The sequence below is a fragment of the Talpa occidentalis genome, unplaced genomic scaffold (genome assembly GCF_014898055.3).
Source record: "Talpa occidentalis isolate TD23 unplaced genomic scaffold, MPIMG_talOcc4v2.1 talOcc4.2, whole genome shotgun sequence".
Classification (NCBI taxonomy): Eukaryota; Metazoa; Chordata; class Mammalia; order Eulipotyphla; family Talpidae; genus Talpa; species Talpa occidentalis.
In genome coordinates, this window is record NW_023602073.1 from 48,045,789 (window position 1) to 48,063,360 (window position 17,572).

At 53.2% G+C, this 17,572-nt stretch overlaps 1 protein-coding gene and 1 non-coding gene across 3 annotated transcripts; both read left to right on the forward strand.

The window, feature by feature from the left end:
* Positions 1 to 802: 802 nt before the first annotated feature.
* PRRC2A (proline rich coiled-coil 2A) lies at positions 803 to 17,176 on the forward strand. Of its 2 annotated transcripts, none has more exons than XM_037519398.2 (31): positions 803 to 1,085; positions 3,527 to 3,701; positions 4,173 to 4,350; positions 4,711 to 4,810; positions 5,169 to 5,241; positions 5,564 to 5,707; positions 5,861 to 6,012; positions 6,191 to 6,270; positions 6,424 to 6,566; positions 6,877 to 6,967; positions 7,074 to 7,290; positions 7,694 to 8,171; positions 8,627 to 8,814; positions 9,049 to 9,346; positions 9,986 to 10,196; positions 10,398 to 12,254; positions 12,564 to 12,835; positions 13,035 to 13,165; positions 13,371 to 13,500; positions 13,597 to 13,682; positions 13,875 to 14,108; positions 14,257 to 14,397; positions 14,514 to 14,585; positions 14,688 to 14,855; positions 15,324 to 15,406; positions 15,578 to 15,788; positions 15,880 to 15,978; positions 16,119 to 16,331; positions 16,452 to 16,546; positions 16,654 to 16,744; positions 16,863 to 17,176. In XM_037519398.2, the coding sequence occupies exons 2-31, from the start codon at positions 3,590 to 3,592 to the stop codon at positions 17,001 to 17,003; spliced, it is 6,489 nt and encodes a 2,162-aa protein (XP_037375295.1). In that variant the 5' UTR covers positions 803 to 1,085; positions 3,527 to 3,589; the 3' UTR covers positions 17,004 to 17,176. The 2 variants fall into 2 exon arrangements, with proteins under 2 accessions (XP_037375295.1, XP_037375294.1); XM_037519397.2 differs by lacking the exon at positions 803 to 1,085 and adding an exon at positions 1,292 to 1,436.
* LOC119253633 (small nucleolar RNA SNORA38) lies at positions 3,865 to 3,995 on the forward strand. Its single transcript, XR_005127162.1, has one exon. It is a non-coding gene; the product is annotated as a small nucleolar RNA SNORA38 (small nucleolar RNA).
* Positions 17,177 to 17,572: the final 396 nt, after the last annotated feature.

A 17,572-nucleotide genomic window follows, 5' to 3' on the forward strand; every position in this document is an offset into this window, starting at 1 on the left:
AGGGGACAAGAGAATCAGCTTGAAAACTTGAGAACTGAAGTCACTTTAACCAACTTAATGAGTCTCAGGATAAAACTTCTTTTCTGATTCTTCTTAAAATTTATGATCTCATTTTCCATGATGAATAAGTAGTCCCTTCACAGCCACACAAGCCTAGACATCCTGATGCCTTTGCTCTTCAGTTCGCTGGGACTGAGATGAGGACTAAACCCTAACTAGTTCTTTACGTCTCTTGATAAGTCACCTATTTCTAGAAGTATTTCTGAATCCCAGGCACAATCTGACTTTACTCTTCTACTTCTACAATATCCTATACATACCTCTGGTACCTTCAAAATGTTGAATGATTTGCTGACAGGGTACTAGGTCATTTTGGAGTAGAGTAATTAGGAGAGTAACAGGAGACAAAGGGAGGGAAAGTGTTGCATTTCGTAGAATGAAGCCATTGAGAAGAGAATATAGACTGCCAATATCAGATATACAACTATATTCATAAAAAGTATAGGTATAAAATTAAATTCCGCCTCAGTCATTGGTCGCCTATATTTTGACGAATAAGTAATTCCTACCCTATCTTTGTTCAAATACGTTGCATATATTATGCAAATAAATAGGATTACCCAAAGAATGCTAACGCTACCCAGAGCCCACGATACTCCCCCTCAGGCCTTTGGATTGGCCTGTTGTATTCAGCTCATTTGCATGACGTGATTTAATAAATGGAAGGCCCCGCCCCTCTGGAGGCTTTCACCTCTCGCGGAGAGACGCGTGAGTTGGGACTCTTTCCTGGTTACGTAAGCTCCGCCCTCCGCAGCTAATCCCTTCCGCCCCGTCTTTTCGCTGTCTCCGCTGAAAGCACTACAGGCTCGCATCGTTTCCTTCCACTCTCGGCGTCCCTACGTCTCTCCGCTCCCATCTTTCCACAGGCGATTGACGCACGCTCCGCCTCTTTCTCGCCCCATTCGTCGTACAAATCCTGCGCCCCAACCGCCCGGCCGACCGGCGCCGCATTCCCGCCCCCTTTACACGTCTTAACGGCCGACGTCGGGGGCCCGCCTCTTCAGCCAACCGGCGTCTTAGCGCCAGTAAGTCCCTCCTCTTTATGCAAATAATCTATCCTTGCTCCGCACGCCTTGTCTTTTTTTTTTTTTAAAATAAGTCCCTGGAAGTATAGAGGAATAGGGCAGGAAGCGCCCCGCCCTTTATGTAAATTAGGGGGCGTGCCTAGGCGCGGAGGGAGGCGGGAGTGGGGGGGGCGCTCCCGGGGGCGGCGGTTGCCCGGATGGGCCGTTAGTCGGAGCCCAGCCGCGGAGTGAGCGAGGGAGACGGGAGGAGCCGAACCCGGCGCCATCCGCCGCCATCCGCCCCCGCCCCACCGCCATCCCACCCCGGGGAGCCCCTAAGCCCCGGTCCCGGACCCCCGCGCACCCGGCCAGGTGAGTCTGGGCGAGCCGAGCGCTAATGCTCTTTTCCGGCGCGGGAGCGGTAGTGGCGGCGGCAGCGGCGGCAGCGGCGGGCCGGGCAGACGGGCGGGCGGGGGGGGGTGTGGGGGAGGAGAGGCTGCCATTAGCCGCCGCCATTTTGTCCTCCTGCTGCCGGGGCCTACCTGCCCCTCCCCCTCTGGTACCCCCACCCTGGGACCGGCACCTCCTGCCCCACTCTGAGTCTAAGGCCTGCCCTTACCCACCCACCTTCCTGGCTTCATGGGACGACCCTGAGCCCGTAACTCCACCCGCCGCTGTGCTCCTGGCCTCTCCTAATCTATGGGCCCCCTTCCCCGCCGTCGCTGTGGGATGGGGCGCGCCCGACGGTTCTTTCGGACTGTCTCTTTTTTCCTCCTCCTGGACCCCCTCCCATCACCCAGCGCTAGATGGGGTTCCCTCTTCTTGACGCCCCTCTTCACGTCGAGTCACTCCCACTCTGGAACCCTGCTTTTATCCCGCATCTTTGCTTTCTGCATTCCTCGGTCTCCCTTGTGGGTTTTTTCCCCCCGTTTTTCCTATTCCCTCCTTTTTGCCCCAAGCCCCCCCCCCTTTTCTTCCTTGGGTTTTTTGACAGGGTCCCTTACTTTGCTCTACCATTCCAGCTTACCTGTGTTATTTTCCACCTGCTTTGGTATTCTCTTTTATTGGTGTTAGTTGCTTCGCCCTTTGATTTTTCCTTTTTTCCTTCGTATGTATTTTTTTCAGATTGACCTTAAACATCTACAAAGCACACCCCCCCCCATCCCCTCATCTAACCTGTTTTAAGTGTCCAGCTTTTACTTTTCATCCTGGTTCTGTATGGATTTCTCTGCTCTCTTCTACCACCTCTCATGTCTTCCTTTTCACCGCTCCCCCTTAATTCTTGAATACCTGGTCAGTCTGAACCAATTGATGATGGCACATTTGGCCTGCTTGGGGAACAGGGGGCATTAAGAGGAAGGAAAGACTGCTGAAGGGCATTTTTATTGAGGGTAGGAAAATGAAATTGGTTCTTGCCTTAGTCCCATGGTTACAGGGTGCTCTTCCTGTGGCTCCATAATGCTTTGTTTTTCTTACGTCTACATAGGGTAAACCAGAGCCCACCAGTATTTCATCTGGAGACAAGATTTTTTATCCAGGAGCTGAGATGGGGTATTCCAAATACTTGGGGTTCTATAGTTTGGGAATATGTTGAGCCCCAATTGTTCCATGAAGAATTCTCTGGCACCAGCCCCCAGTCTGGCTGAGCAAGCTCATAAAATCCGTAAACTCCCAGCATACCTTCCTCCAAACCTCCCCAAACGGGAGTGAGGTTGCTGGGAATGGAACCTGGGGCATAGGGCCCTGGGGCACAGTTAGCTGGTGTCTAATAAGTAGGGAGTCTAAAACTTTGTTTCTTGCATGTTGGAGTTGAATGCCTCTGTCTGGTTTTCTCTGGGGCTTGGCAGTTGCCCTATTTTATTGTGGGTCTCTGAAAGGATTTTGGTAGAGGGAGAAGAGATTATTACTTTGTGGGGATGAAGAGGCTTCCATCCATTATAGATTTGCACAATGGGGACAGTGTTTATACTGGGAGGATACTTGGTTTTTATTTGAATTTCCTCGGCAAGAGGTGTCTGGTGGAGAGAACATGGCATTTGGACTCTGGGACCCCTTCTGGTGAAGGGGACTGGGGAGTTTGACTAGGCTGGAGGAAAACATCAGAGGGTACATATCTTGGCCCCTCACCTGTGAACTGAAATAAGTGGTGGGGCAGGAGGATGGTGGGGCAGGGGAGGATGGATGCTAGAATGCCCTTCTGCCTGGGGTCTAGACAAGAGAGCCACCAAAAGCCAAAACTAAGGGCTATAGCAATACAATACCTATACAGTAGGGGGGCTATAGCTGATTAAAGGAAGTGCCCAATAGAGGACAGGTAGTCTGTGGGTTCTCACCCGTGCGCACAATTGCAAAGTAATTCAGGCTCTAGGAACAACAACCCTGAGGTTGAAAGGGAGCTTCTAGGCTTCTCTTGGAGTCTGTAAAGGCAGCAGAGACTGAGACGCTTGGTATCTGGCCCACAGGCTCCGGCACGTTTTGGGGGAGGTGCCTGCAGGACCCAACATACTCAATGAGCTTCCAGCGCAATGTCCGATCGCTCGGGGCCGACTGCCAAGGGGAAGGATGGAAAGAAGTATTCCTCGCTCAACCTGTTTGATACCTATAAGGGCAAGTCCTTAGAGATCCAGAAACCCGCTGGTGAGGGTCCTGCAAAGGTGCTCCTAATTATTGGAGATGGGCATGAATGTTTTAGAACTCTTTGAAGGGTAACAGCTATAGTACAGATATAAAAAAAATTAGAGGCTTCCCAGCTGTAACTTGGGTCCTGTAAAGGACACTGGCTTTGGGTGAACACCAGTTACCCTCCTACAAAGGCGTGTCTGTGGTTCCCTGTCTTTGGACACGTAAGAATTGGAGGTAAAGAAATGTGGACTTGGAGAAGTCTGGGGCCAGCTTGCTCCTTGCAGGCTCAAGATCAACCATCCCACATAAGTATATGGAATATAGGGAATTTCAGTCTTCTTGATAAGCTACCAGAGATTATGAGGGCACAGAAAGGGCTGGTTTTAAGAGAGTTTTGGTGCAAAGGATGTCTAAGTGGACTCTAGGGTAGGAAGCTGTCATATCTCTCGTGTGAGGCATTTTTCACCCTCTCCACCTTTTCTCTAGTTGCCCCTCGACATGGCCTGCAGAGTCTCGGGAAAGTTGCCATTGCCCGGCGTATGCCACCCCCAGCCAACCTTCCAAGCCTGAAAGCCGAGAACAAAGGCAATGATCCCAACGTCTCACTAGTGCCGAAAGACGGAACAGGATGGGCAAGCAAACAGGAGCAGTCCGACCCCAAGAGGTAGACAGAGACTTCAGACATCTGGAGCAATGAGTATTTTAACTTTGACCTTAAGGATGAATTGAAACTTGGTCTAGCCCAGCCACATAAGAACCAGGGACAAAGAGGGAAGCCTCTCCTACCTATTCCAAGACTTCTGTTAGATGGCTGAGAAACAGTATCTTTAGTGTTCTGTCCAGTGGGGAGAGAAAGAACATGGAGAAACAGATGATACTCTGTGCTGAGTCACATGGTTACAGTATTTTGTTTTAATACATGTAGTCAGTGAATAGTTCTGGGTTCAGTTCCTGTCCTCCACCAGTTGAAGTAGGGAAAGCATCTCAGGCTCTCAATAACCTTCCTGTCCTACCATCCCCTTAGTTCCGATGCCTCAACCGCTCAGCCGCCGGAATCGCAGCCACTGCCGGCTTCACAGACGCCTGCCTCCAACCAACCGAAACGACCCCCAGCAGCCCCCGAGGTACCTAAAGGAGCTGAATGTTTTAAGTTTTATTTATGCATAGAAGAGCTGGGGCGTAGGCCCGGGGGCAGGGGTCTGAGAAGATTCACCAGAGACAGTGGGGAGCAGAACAGGCGGATTGACTGAAACATACTGCTGAGGGGAGCAGCAGGTGAGACAGGAGAGGTCTGCTGCACCATGTTGGTCAGCTCCCTGTCTGGGGCTCAAACTCGCACTGTAGTGGCTGCTGATAGCTTCATAGTGCTGAGACTTAACCCCTTGCACCACCAGGGAGGCCCCAAGAAACTGAATGCTAATGAAAAGGTGCGGTTCCTAGCTCCCCCACTCACACTACCTTTTATTATCTTTCCTTTCCCAGAACACTCCTTCGGTTCCAAGCGGGGTAAAGTCCTGGGCACAAGCCAGCGTCACCCATGGAGCACATGGAGATGGTGAGTGCAAGGCTATTTGGGCACCATGGTGGACAGGAGCACTGCCCTGTGCCTCTGGTGACATGTTTTCAGTCCTTCTGACTAAATTTTGGACCCCATAGTCACTTTCATTGAGCACTTGAGCGAGTTGGGATTACTCTTCAGTGAGGGTGAGGAGAATATCAGAACTCGCTTACTCTTTGGGGAAAGAGAATCTGAGATACAGGGTTGTGAGTTTGAAGGCAGAAACCTGGTAGTCTGATATCCTGTGAAAGCCTTCAGCTTTTACGTGATTTCTCAGTAAATGTACTCTGTCTCCTCTTTTGCATCCCAACCCCAACAGGTGGAAGGGCATCAAGCCTACTGTCACGATTCTCTCGAGAGGAATTTCCGACCCTTCAGGCGGCTGGCGACCAGGACAAGGCTGCCAAGGAAAGGGAGTCTGCCGAACAGTCGTCTGGGCCCGGACCAAGCCTCCGCCCCCAAAGTGAGTGGCCACCATTTGTGAGTGAGTGAGTGGGTGAGTGGTTACCTTTTGGCCAGGACATTATATTAGTCCAACTTCAAGCTTAAGTGCCAGCTTATTCACTTTTCTTTTTGTCTTTCTCAGCTGTAATACTCTGCTTTTTCCAAAATACAGATTCTACAACTTGGAGGGACGGAGGTGGGCGTGGCCCTGATGAGCTGGAGGGCCCGGACTCCAAACTTCATCATGGCCATGATCCCCGGGGCGGGCTGCAACCTTCAGGCCCACCCCAGTTCCCTCCCTACCGCGGAATGATGCCGCCCTTTGTAAGTTTGGATATCTTGTTTGGGAGTGGTAACCGGAAGCTCTGGAGTTATGAATTAGGGATTAATCTTTGGTGGAGACAGCTGTAAAGAAGTAATCTATAACATAGTGGGAGGGTGAGGAGGATGATACGTTTAGGGAGATGATTATCTGAGCAGCTACTGTTGGGGGTTTTTGCAGATGTACCCCCCATATCTCCCATTCCCTCCGCCCTATGGACCCCAGGGACCTTACCGATATCCCACTCCAGATGGGCCCAGGTGAGTCATTCAGACCTGGGTTGGTTGTAGTTGGGGGGTGAGGGGGTTATTGTGGGAGGAGATGCTTTTGTAGCCAAGGAGGCTCAGTCTTGTATGTGGTTATACAGCATACCGTGTTTAATCATCTCTCCCATTTGCCATTTTCATACCCAGCCGTTTCCCTCGTGTGGCAGGCCCCCGGGGCTCAGGGCCACCAATGCGCCTTGTAGAGCCTGTGGGTCGCCCTTCTATTCTTAAAGAGGATAATCTCAAAGAATTTGACCAGTTGGACCAGGAAAATGATGATGGCTGGGCAGGTAAGTGGATATCAAGGATCAAGTATTTTGTTCTCAAAAGCAAAACTTAATGAGGAAAAACCTTGGGGGTGTTGTGTGGAGGAAAAGCAGAGGTTGAAGGGTTACACGGGGGGTTTGTGGAGGAAAGCAAAGTCCTGGTAAAGAACTAAGAAGAGTGAGAATGGCAATGGTGGATCTGGACTTCAGAGGGACCGGTGTTGGCATGGGTAGTGCATCCTATTATGTTGTTCCAGACCACTTCCTGATTCCGGTAAAACACCAGTGTGGAGAACAGAGTGCTTGGGTTACTTCCATTCCCTTTTCCCCTCAGGTGCCCATGAGGAGGTTGACTACACTGAAAAACTCAAATTCAGCGATGAAGAAGACGGGCGAGACTCTGATGAGGAGGGAGCTGAGGGCCAGTGAGTTTGGGGCCCTTTGGGGAGAGTTAGGAGGCTTAGTTTCTTTCATAATCTTTAAAAAGCTGGGTTGCAACTGATTTTAATTGTACTTTTGGTTTGCTTGCAGCAAGGAATCCCAATCAGCTGCTGGTGAGGAACGGCCCCCTGAAGCAGATGGCAAAAAGGGCAACTCCCCCGGCAGCGAACCACCCCCTCCCAAGACGGCCTGGGCAGAGACCTCTCGGCCTCCAGAGACAGAGCCGGGGCCTCCTGCCCCAAAGCCTCCCCCACCCCCACCTCACCGGGGCCCCGCCGGGAACTGGGGCCCCCCTGGGGACTATCCAGTGAGTGTCTAAAATGAGGGTTGAGAGGGTCATTTGTGGGAGATTAGTGTCAACTGAATAGTTGAAGCAGTAGTAGAAAAAGCTGGAGGGAGGACCAGAAATGGGCTGCGGGAAGTGTAAATCTTTGAAGCATCTCTGGACATGCGAGGACATCCCTAGTGTTGGGGGGTCTGGGAGAAGAGAAAATTTAGGACACTGAAGAGGACAAACAAGGAGGCCTTGGGTATTTGGTCTTGGAAAGGAGAGGGAAAAAATCAAGAAATAAAAAGACAAGGATGATAAATTTATTCTTGCCTGGAGATTCCAAGGCCTGGTCTTTGCACCCACAGCTAGAATCAGTTGATCGATCTGAAAAAGAAACGTAACTAACACCCCTGGTCTTGCCGGGTCTGCTCATTGACAGGATCGTGTGGGCCCTCCCTGCAAACCCCCAGCACCTGAAGACGAGGATGAGGCGTGGCGGCAGCGGCGGAAGCAGTCTTCATCAGAGATCTCCCTCGCTGTGGAGCGGGCCCGGCGACGTAGAGAAGAGGAGGAGCGACGCATGCAGGAGGAGCGCCGGGCAGCTTGTGCTGAGAAGCTCAAGCGACTTGATGAGAAGTTCGGGGCACCTGACAAGAGGCTCAAGGCAGAACCTGCTGCCCCACCTGCTGCCCCACCTGCGCCAGCTCCTCCACCTGTAGTTCCCAAAGAACTCCCTGCACCTCCAGGTCCTCCACCAGTACCAACCCCAACACCAGAGAAAGAACCAGAAGAGCCAACACAGGCACCTCCTGCCCAGTCCACCCCCACTCCAGGTGTGGCTCCAGCTCCCACCCTGGTGAGTGGTGGTGGCGGCAGTACCAGTAGCACCAGCAGTGGCAGCTTCGAAGCCAGCCCAGGTATGGAGATGGAGATAAGTACTACCAGGTGTCAGCTCTCTTCTCTGCTTGGGTCTGGGGTGCCAGGTGGTAAGGATGGGAATCATTCAAGTAGAAGGTGGTAGTTTTGGTTTACTGAGTTATCCATGGCAGGGGTAGAAAGATGGCTTGGCGTGTTTTATATCGGAGTTGGGGAATGTTTTATTAGTTGAATTCCTGAATGGTGTCCTAAAATTACCTTTGCATTTGCATAGGCCTAGAGTGGAGCAAGGCTGAAGAAAGTGGCTTATTTTGGTGGTTTCATAGATGTTAACACCACCACTATCGACTCGAGAGGCCACAAATTATTCTCCTGGGTTTTGAATGGGAAGGAAGCGTTTTTATCTTCAGAGAGGGAGCTAGAGTGGAGGTAGAATTATGGGATTGTTTGTGAAATATCTGTCAGTGGGCACTCTGATTGTTTGTCTTTAATGCAGTGGAACCTCAGCCCTCAAAGGAGGGTCCTGAACCACCAGAAGAGGTTCCTTCTCCTGCCACACCTCCAGCCCCAAAGGTGGAACCTAAGGGTGATGGGGTTGGTCCCACTCGGCAGCCTCCCAACCAGGGCTTGGGCTACCCTAAGTATCAGAAGTCATTGCCCCCTCGGTTTCAGCGGCAGCAACAGGTGAGATGGAGTTACTTCTTGTGTTAAGGGCTGTAATTCTCCCTGGCTTCAATATTTACCGTACTAGTTAGTAAGTTACTTTTTGGATATCTCAACTGGTTCTATCCTGTTAATTCATCCTAGGGTCCAACAAGTGGGGGGGCGGGGTGTGTGTGTGTACACACTTCACTTTGCTGGGTTCCCCCCCCCCTTGGGATGGGGCTCTGATGCTTCTGCCATCCCCTTCTTCCCCAGGAGCAGCTCCTAAAGCAGCAACAACAGCAGCAGTGGCAGCAGCATCAACAGGGCTCAGCCCCACCTGCTCCAGTGCCCCCATCACCACCACAACCTGTGACCATGGGGGCTGTGCCAGCTCCACAGGCTCCACCGCCGCCCCCCAAGGCTCTGTACCCAGGTGCTCTGGGCCGGCCGCCACCCATGCCTCCAATGAACTTTGATCCTCGTTGGATGATGATTCCTCCTTATGTGGATCCCCGGCTTCTCCAGGGACGGCCCCCTCTGGACTTCTACCCTCCTGGAGTGCACCCTTCTGGTAAGGGGACCATAGCAGGGATGGGACCATAGCAGGGATGGATGATCCCTCAGTACTGGGAAGTGGGTATTGGCATCTTATTGGGGCTGAAGGGCCATAAATGAAGGCAGGAAGGGCATGTGCTTAACGCTGATTCTCTGGGGGCCTCCCTGGTGTGGCCTAGGGCTTAAGTTTCAGTGCTATCGCTTCTATGGCCTGAGTTCAGTCCCCGGCCAGGGAGCAGTCCTCTCCTTGTCTGCTGCTCCCCTTAGCAGTACATTTTAGTAAATCCACTGTTCTGCTCCCCACTTTGTCTCTGATGAATCGTCTACCCCCCCACCCCAAACTTTTGGCCTACACCCCAGTTCTACGCAGAAACACACATACACTGATTCTTTGTTGTAAGACTGAGCTTGGGGAAGAAATAGTCATTGGTCTAGGTTTGCTAGTGCAGGGCGGGGGTTTGGGGGATGGTTGCTTCATTTGTAGGGAAGCTGAGTAGATAACTTTGAGGAGAGCATGCGAAGTCCAGTCTTGGAATAAGAGAGCGAGAAGCTGGTGTTGACTTAGCTAATAGGGAAGATTAGATTGAGGAGATTCTTTTTCGGTTGGAAGGCTTGTCACATAGAAAGGTTTTTTTTTGTCATTTTGTTTTTGTAGGTTTAGTTTCCCGGGAGCGCTCCGACAGTGGGGGCTCAAGCTCAGAGCCATTTGAGCGCCATGCACCCCCACTCTTAAGGGATCGGGGCACCCCACCAGTAGATCCAAAGTTGGCCTGGGTAGGAGATGTCTTTACCACCACACCCACTGACCCCCGTCCGCTTACCTCACCCTTGCGCCAGGCTGCTGAAGAGGATGACAAGGGAATGAGGTGAGTCTGGGTTGTGAAAAGAGAACGAGCGCTGGTGAAAGGATCTTGATTAGGAGAGGAGGTACTTTTGGTCACTGGTGATGTAGTAGGGGTAAGCATGAGAACAGTGTCTGGGTCACAGTAAAATGTTCTCATCCCACTTCCTGCTTTCTTCACTCTGAGATACTTATTTCCATTCTTTTTTTTTGTTTTCCTCTTCAGGAGTGAGACCCCTCCAGTACCTCCCCCACCACCCTATCTGGCCAGTTATCCAGGCTTTCCAGAGAATGGAGCCCCTGGGCCCCCAATCCCTCGCTTCCCTTTGGAGGAGCCAGCTCCCCCAGGGCCCCGACCACTCCCCTGGCCCCCCGGCAATGATGAGGTGGCCAAGATACAAGCCCCACCTCCCAAGAAGGAAACCCCCAAAGAGGAGGCTCCACAGTTAACTGGGCAAGAAGCAGGCCGAAAGCCTGCCCGTGGAGTTGGTGGCCAAGGTCCCCCACCACCTCGCAGAGAGAGCCGCACTGAGACCCGCTGGGGTCCTCGCCCAGGCAGCAGTCGTCGTAGCATCCCTCCAGAGGAGCCCGGGGCCCCTCCCCGCCGGGCTGGACCTATAAAGAAACCACCGCCACCTACAAAAGTCGAGGAGCTGCCTCCTAAGCCCCTCGAACAGGGGGATGAAACCCCCAAGGTCCCAAAGCCAGACCCCCTCAAGACAACGAAGGGAAAGATAGGGGGCCCCAAGGAGACCCCACCCAGCGGGAATCTTTCCCCTGCCCCAAGGCTTCGGAGGGACTATTCCTACGAAAGAGTGGGTCCTACCTCTTGCCGGGGTCGAGGCCGAGGGGAATATTTTGCCAGAGGTAGAGGTTTTCGGGGGACTTACGGGGGGCGGGGAAGGGGAGCCCGAAGCCGAGAGTTCCGCAGTTACCGAGAGTTCCGAGGAGATGATGGGCGTGGGGGTGGTACCGGGGGACCAAACCATCCCCCTGCTCCGCGAGGCCGCACTGCCAGTGAGACAAGAAGTGAGGGTTCAGAATATGAAGAAATTCCCAAGCGACGCCGTCAGCGAGGCTCGGAAACAGGCAGTGAGACCCATGAGAGTGATCTGGCTCCCTCGGACAAGGAGGCTCCTCCACCCAAGGAAGGAGTACTCACCCAGGTTCCTCTTGCTCCCCCGTCATCAGGAGCCCCACCTTCACCAGCCCCAGCCCGTTTTTCCACTGCCAGAGGTGGACGAGTCTTCACTCCCAGAGGGGTGCCATCACGTCGGGGCCGAGGTGGGGGGCGACCCCCTCCATCCATTTGCCCAGGCTGGAGCCCTCCAACCAAGTCTTTGGCTCCTAAAAAGCCTCTTACAGGTCCTTTGCCAACAAGTAAGGAGCCTTTGAAAGATAAGCTCATCACAGGGCCTCTGTCCCCCATGGCCCGGGGAGGCACCAACATGGGCATGGGTGTGGAAGATGGGGAGCGCCCCCGAAGGAGGCGACATGGGAGGGCTCAGCAGCAGGACAAACCGCCTCGTTTTCGGAGGCTGAAACAAGAGCGGGAGAACGCTGCCAGAGGGGCAGAGGGCAAGCCCTCATCCCTAGCCCTGACGGTCTCTACTTCTGGCCCCGAGGAAGCTGTCAACACGGTGACAGTGCCTCCACCACCTCGCCGTGCGGCCGCCAAGTCTCCTGATCTTTCAAATCAGAACTCAGACCAAGCCAATGAGGAATGGGAGACTGCATCAGAGAGCAGTGACTTTGCCAGTGAGCGTCGAGGGGATAAGGAGGCTCCCCCACCAGCACTGCTAACCCCCAAAGCTGTGGGAACTCCTGGGGGCAGTGGGGGTGGAGCTGGACCAGGCATTTCAACTATGTCACGTGGAGAGCTGAGCCAGAGAGCCAAGGATTTGAGCAAACGGAGCTTCTCAAGTCAGCGGCCCGGCATGGAAAGGCAGAATCGGCGCCCAGGCCCAGGGGGCAAGGCTGGAAGCGGTGGTGGCGGCAGTGGAGGTGGCGGCGGGGGTCCTGGAGGGAGAACCGGCCCAGGCCGAGGGGACAAGAGGAGCTGGCCCTCTCCCAAGAACCGAAGGTGGGTTGGGACAGGCTGTTAAGTATGTTCTTAAGGTTGAATTGGGGGAGGGCGGGAACATGGGGTCAGACTGGATGCTGTGACGGACAGCTGAAGGCACGTGGGCTTTAAAGGAAAGCACCGGGCTATCTGAGTCTAGAATGACAGAGAGGGGATTCCTTTCCTTGCTTTGCTTTCTGCTGTACACACACAATTCCTTAGAAGGGTTCACAGAGATCTGGGTTTCGGTGGGGAAGAGGACAGGTTAGAAGATAACTGACTTGTAGAGAAAAATAACAGTTTAGTGAGCTGATGCGTTGTTCTCTTTAGCCGACCTCCGGAGGAACGTGCCCCAGGACTTCCTCTACCTCCCCCTCCCCCCAGCAGTTCAGCTGTCTTCCGCCTGGACCAAGTGATCCACAGCAACCCTGCTGGCATCCAACAGGCTCTGGCCCAGCTCAGCAGCCGCCAGGGGAGTGCAGCTGCACCAGGGGGCCATCCAAGGCCCAAGCCTGGGCCTCCGCAAACCCCTCAAGGCCCCTCCCCTCGGCCCCCAACCCGATATGACCCCCAGAGGGCCAACAGCAATGGAGTCAATTCTGGTAAGCTGGAGGGGCTAAGGGTGGGAATGTCTCCATGCCCAGAGAAATTCAGGTGCTAAGGGAGGAGAGCGGTTTGGGGGCCCTGATGCTGGTTGTCTACACCGAGCAAGGGAGGAAGGATTGGGTGTGAACAAAGGAGGGAAAGCTAGGGTCAGTGATAGAGCAAGGCAGATGCTGACAGATTGCCCCTTTTCCCCAGACCACCACTTCGAGGAGCCAGGGTCGATGGTGAGGGGGCTGGGCGGGGCTCCCCAGGACTCTGCTGGGGTTAATTCCTTCCCCCCCAAACGACGGGAGCGGCCTCCCAGAAAACCAGAGCTGCTACAGGAGGTGAGGGTGAGGGATGGGTCTGGGAATTGTGCTGCATAATAAAAGAGTCTGTGATTTTTACCAACTGTCCTGTCACCGTGTTCTCCACATCACCAGCATTAGTCACTGTTTCATATGTCTTTATTGTTCCCTCTTCAGTTTCCCACCATCTTACATTCTCCAGTTTCCACTTCGTTCATGGTTTCCTTCTCTTTCTCACCTTCAGGAACCCTTGCCACCTCCTCATAGTTCTGGATTCTTGGGCCCCAAACCTGAGGGCCCAGGCCCTCAGGGGGAGTCCAGAGATGCTGGACCAGAAGCCCTGACCCCTCACATCTGGAACCGTTTACATACTGGTGAGTAGACCTGAGGAAAAGACCTCCAGGGTTCTCTGCTAAGGGACTCAGAACTGACATTTACTTCCTGCCTGGTGGGTCCCCTGCCCTTCTCAGCCACTAGCCGAAAGAGTTACCGGCCTGGATCTATGGAGCCTTGGATGGAACCCCTGAGTCCCTTTGAGGATGTGGCTGGCACAGAGGTGAGTGAGGGTGAGAGGGACATGGTTGTCTGGGCCTGCATTTCATCAAGCACTGGTCATACTTCCCTGCCTGTTAGGGATTGCATTTTGGGCTGTTCCCACGTGTAGTCGTTTGTTTTTTCATGTACATCGGTCAGATATGGGGGTAGTTTCTACCTTGACTTAACTGAACTCCTTCTCCACTCCTCTCAGATGAGTCAGTCTGACAGTGGGGTGGACCTGAGTGGGGATTCTCAGGTGTCATCAGGTCCCTGCAGCCAACGAAGTTCCCCTGATGGAGGACTCAAGGGGGCAGCAGAGGGCCCCCCCAAGCGGCCTGGAGGCCCCTCACCCCTGAATGCTGTTCCTGGTGAGGGTCCACCTGGCTCTGAACCCTCTGAACCTCCTAGGAGACGACCACCTGTCCCTCATGATGGGGACAGAAAGGTAAAAGGCCAAGAAAGGATAAGAGGTGTGTTTTGGGGACTCTGACTTTGGCCCTAATTTTGTCTCCTCTTTCCTGCTTGTTTTTTGGGGATTTCCTGATCGGTGTTTCCCATCCCCCGACCCCACTTTACTATGTTCTGTAATATAGGAGCTGCCCCAGGAGCAGCCTCTGCCCCCTGGTCCCATTGGCACAGAACGATTGCAGCGCACAGAGAGAGGCCCAGAGCCTGGCTCCCTCCGTCCATCCAATCGGCCTGGTCCTCCAGTCCAGTTTGGCACCAGTGACAAGGTCTGCATGGACTGGGTCTGGGTATCCTGGGTAGGGTAGAAAGAAGGGACATACTGCAGGTGGGATATTGAAGGACACTGAATCATGGGGCAATCTCCTCTACTTCGTGATCACAGGATTCAGATTTGCGGCTAGTGGTAGGAGACGGTTTAAAAACAGAGAAGGAGCTCACAGCGTCAGTCACTGAGGTAAGTGGAGGAGTGAAAGTTTGGTAGTGGAAGATGGGTGGGAATGATCCTGGGCATCCAGGATGCCATGAGATTCCTCTTGACTAGGTTTCTATTTGTTAGGCCATTCCCATATCCCGAGATTGGGAGCTGCTTCCCAGTGCTGCTTCCTCAGCTGAGCCACAATCCAAGAACCTGGGTTCTGTGCACTGTGGCCCAGAACCCAGTTCCTCAGGCCAGCGCTTGTACCCTGAGGTCTTTTATGGCAGCCCTGGGCCTCCCACTTCTCAGGTAGGTCGTACTTCCTATCCCATGGCCCCTTAGGTGAATGGGTAGTAGTCGTTCTTTTCTGCTAGTAGAACCTTAGAATCAAGAGTTTTCCAATTTGTGTATTTTGAAAACTTTTGTCATTTTTTTTTTCCTCATTGTTAGTACACGGTGGGTAGGGTGGGTGGTTGGGTAGGCGTTTCTTTGTAGAAAAATGCCTCCGTGGTGGCGCTGGGGTCAGTCTGAGCGCTGTCAAGCTTTCGGCAGCCACTACTGCACTATGTATTCAATCCCCAGCAGACCTCTCCTGTCTTGCCCGCTGCTCCCCTCAGCAGTGTATCTCAATAGATCCACCTGTTCTGCTCCCCACTCTGTCTCTGGTGAATCCTCTCACCACACTTCTGGCCTTTCCCCTAGTTCTTGTATGCATAAAGAAATAAAATCTTTAAAAAAAAAAACAACTGGAGCTGTTCCAACCTTGCTCTGCTACAGGTCTCAGGGGCATCCATAGACTCTCAGTTACATCCCAGCAGTGGAGGCTTCCGCCCTGGGACACCCTCTCTGCACCCTTACCGGTAAGATCTTGCCTGTGGCTCTCAGAAGATGGAGCAGCAGTGTTGCAGGGGAGAGACTAGGGGAAGACTTACTTGGAGGGCACCAAAGGCTGGTGGGCTTGGAGCATCTCTCAGATGAGAGTCAATGACGTTGGCTTCCTGATACCTCTCCTCCCCCCAATTTCTTTTCAGATCACAGCCCCTATACCTCCCCCCGGGTCCAGCTCCCCCCTCTGCACTGCTCTCTGGGGTAGCTGTCAAGGGCCAGTTTCTGGATTTCTCTGCACTGCAAGCAACAGAACTGGGGAAGTTGCCAGCTGGAGGAGTTCTCTACCCTCCACCTTCCTTTCTCTACTCTCCAGCTTTTTGCCCCAGCCCTTTGCCTGACCCACCCTTGCTTCAGGTAAGAGGTGGGTGGCTGCTGGGCTTTGGGAGCTGGGGGTGGGGAAAAATGCTTTTCGGTAATAGACACAAATTCTTTTGATCATCATCAGGTGCGCCAAGATCTGCCATCCCCCTCGGATTTTTATTCTACTCCTCTGCAGCCTGGTGGCCAAAGTGGCTTCCTCCCCTCAGGGGCTCCTGCCCAGCAGGTATCTTTTTTACCTTTGCACTTCCCCTTCATTCTATTTCTCTCTCCAGCCTCTAAGGGCTTTTTATTTTGTTTTGACCATCCTTGGTTTTCTGACATTCTAATCTGTCCCCAAACCCTACGCCTATATTTGTGTTACAGATGCTTCTTCCTATGGTGGATTCACAGCTGCCTGTGGTGAACTTTGGCTCCCTGCCGCCTGCACCGCCTCCTGCCCCACCCCCTCTTTCTCTGTTACCTGTGGGCCCTGCTCTGCAGCCCCCCAGCCTGGCTGTGCGGCCCCCACCTGCTCCTGCGACTCGGGTGCTGCCCTCACCTGCCAGGCCCTTTCCCCCGAGCTTGGGGCGAGCAGAGGTAAGTTACAGGAACTGAAACGTTAGGAAAAACCCCCCCCCCAGAGTTAGGGGTAGAAATTCAGTATCTCAAGATGAGAGGGCTTAGAGGCAGGAGGCTCATGCATTTTTTTTCCTTCAGCTGCACCCAGTGGAATTAAAGCCGTTCCAGGATTATCGAAAACTGAGCAGCAACCTTGGGGGACCCGGGTCGTCACGTACTCCCCCATCTGGAAGGCAAGAAGGAAATAGGGGTGCAGAATCCCCATTCCCAAGGACTGACTTATCTGGGAGACTCAGGGAGTGGGTTTTATGTTTGTCTTAAAACACCTTTCTTCCTTTAGGTCTTTCTCTGGCCTCAATTCCCGTCTCAAGGCCCCGCCTTCCACCTATAGCGGAGTCTTCCGCACCCAGCGCATCGACCTCTACCAGCAGGTGAAGGAGAAACCCCTGTGGCCCCAAGTCTGATTTCAGCAGTTAACTTCCAAAGTTCTTGTCCTTCATTCCCCACCTCCCAGTATGACTTACTCTTCAACATGTACCTGTCTACCAGGCCTCTCCACCAGATGCTCTGCGCTGGATGCCGAAGCCTTGGGAGCGGACAGGGCAACCTTCTCGAGAAGGATCTTCACGGCGGGCAGAGGAGCCTGGGTCCCGAGGGGACAAGGAGCCTGGGTTGCCCCCACCCCGCTGAGGGAGTTCCCTTTGCCCCCCAACCCCCGGGGCTTGTATATAGATTATAAATATATAAGGGGGAAAGGGGTGGGTGGGGATGGGTTGTGGGGCTGGGGCCTCGCTTCCCCTCCTCCCCCTTCCCCTGATCCCCTATCCCTGGGGCTGTTTGTTAAAAAATAATAATAAAAGAATGAAAAAAATATTTCCAAAATGACTTGGGGGTGGGTTAGTGGTTTGCGATCTCTAGTAGTATAATGGTATGTAAGTGCGAAGTGGGGTCTTAAAACGGCCTCCTCATTGTATCTTCAAGATTTTATGAGCCAGGGATCGGAGCTGGGTTCCCCCCTGAGCAAATCTTGTACTAGTGGTGGGGATGGTTAGTAGTCTACAGCTGACAGCTGGGCTGCTGCCATAAGCTTTCTCGCAAATGAGTGGGACTCCTAGAACTCCGGGTCAGTCGGCATCTTGACATGGCAAGGTGTTCTCACGTCGTTGGGCCTCTCATCCCGGATCCAGTGTTTCAAGAAATTTCAGTGAAGCTTATGACCTGCTCTTAGGCCTCAGAAATCTGCCACATTGTTGGTCCAG

Coding starts and splice junctions, on each gene's coding strand:
- PRRC2A (XM_037519398.2), top strand. CDS start 3,590: ATGTCCGATCGCTCGGGGCCGACTGCCAAGGGGAAGGATGGAAAGAAG. Junction 3,702..4,172: donor AGAGATCCAGAAACCCGCTG/GTGAGGGTCCTG, acceptor CCTTTTCTCTAG/TTGCCCCTCGACATGGCCTG. Junction 4,351..4,710: donor GAGCAGTCCGACCCCAAGAG/GTAGACAGAGAC, acceptor CCATCCCCTTAG/TTCCGATGCCTCAACCGCTC.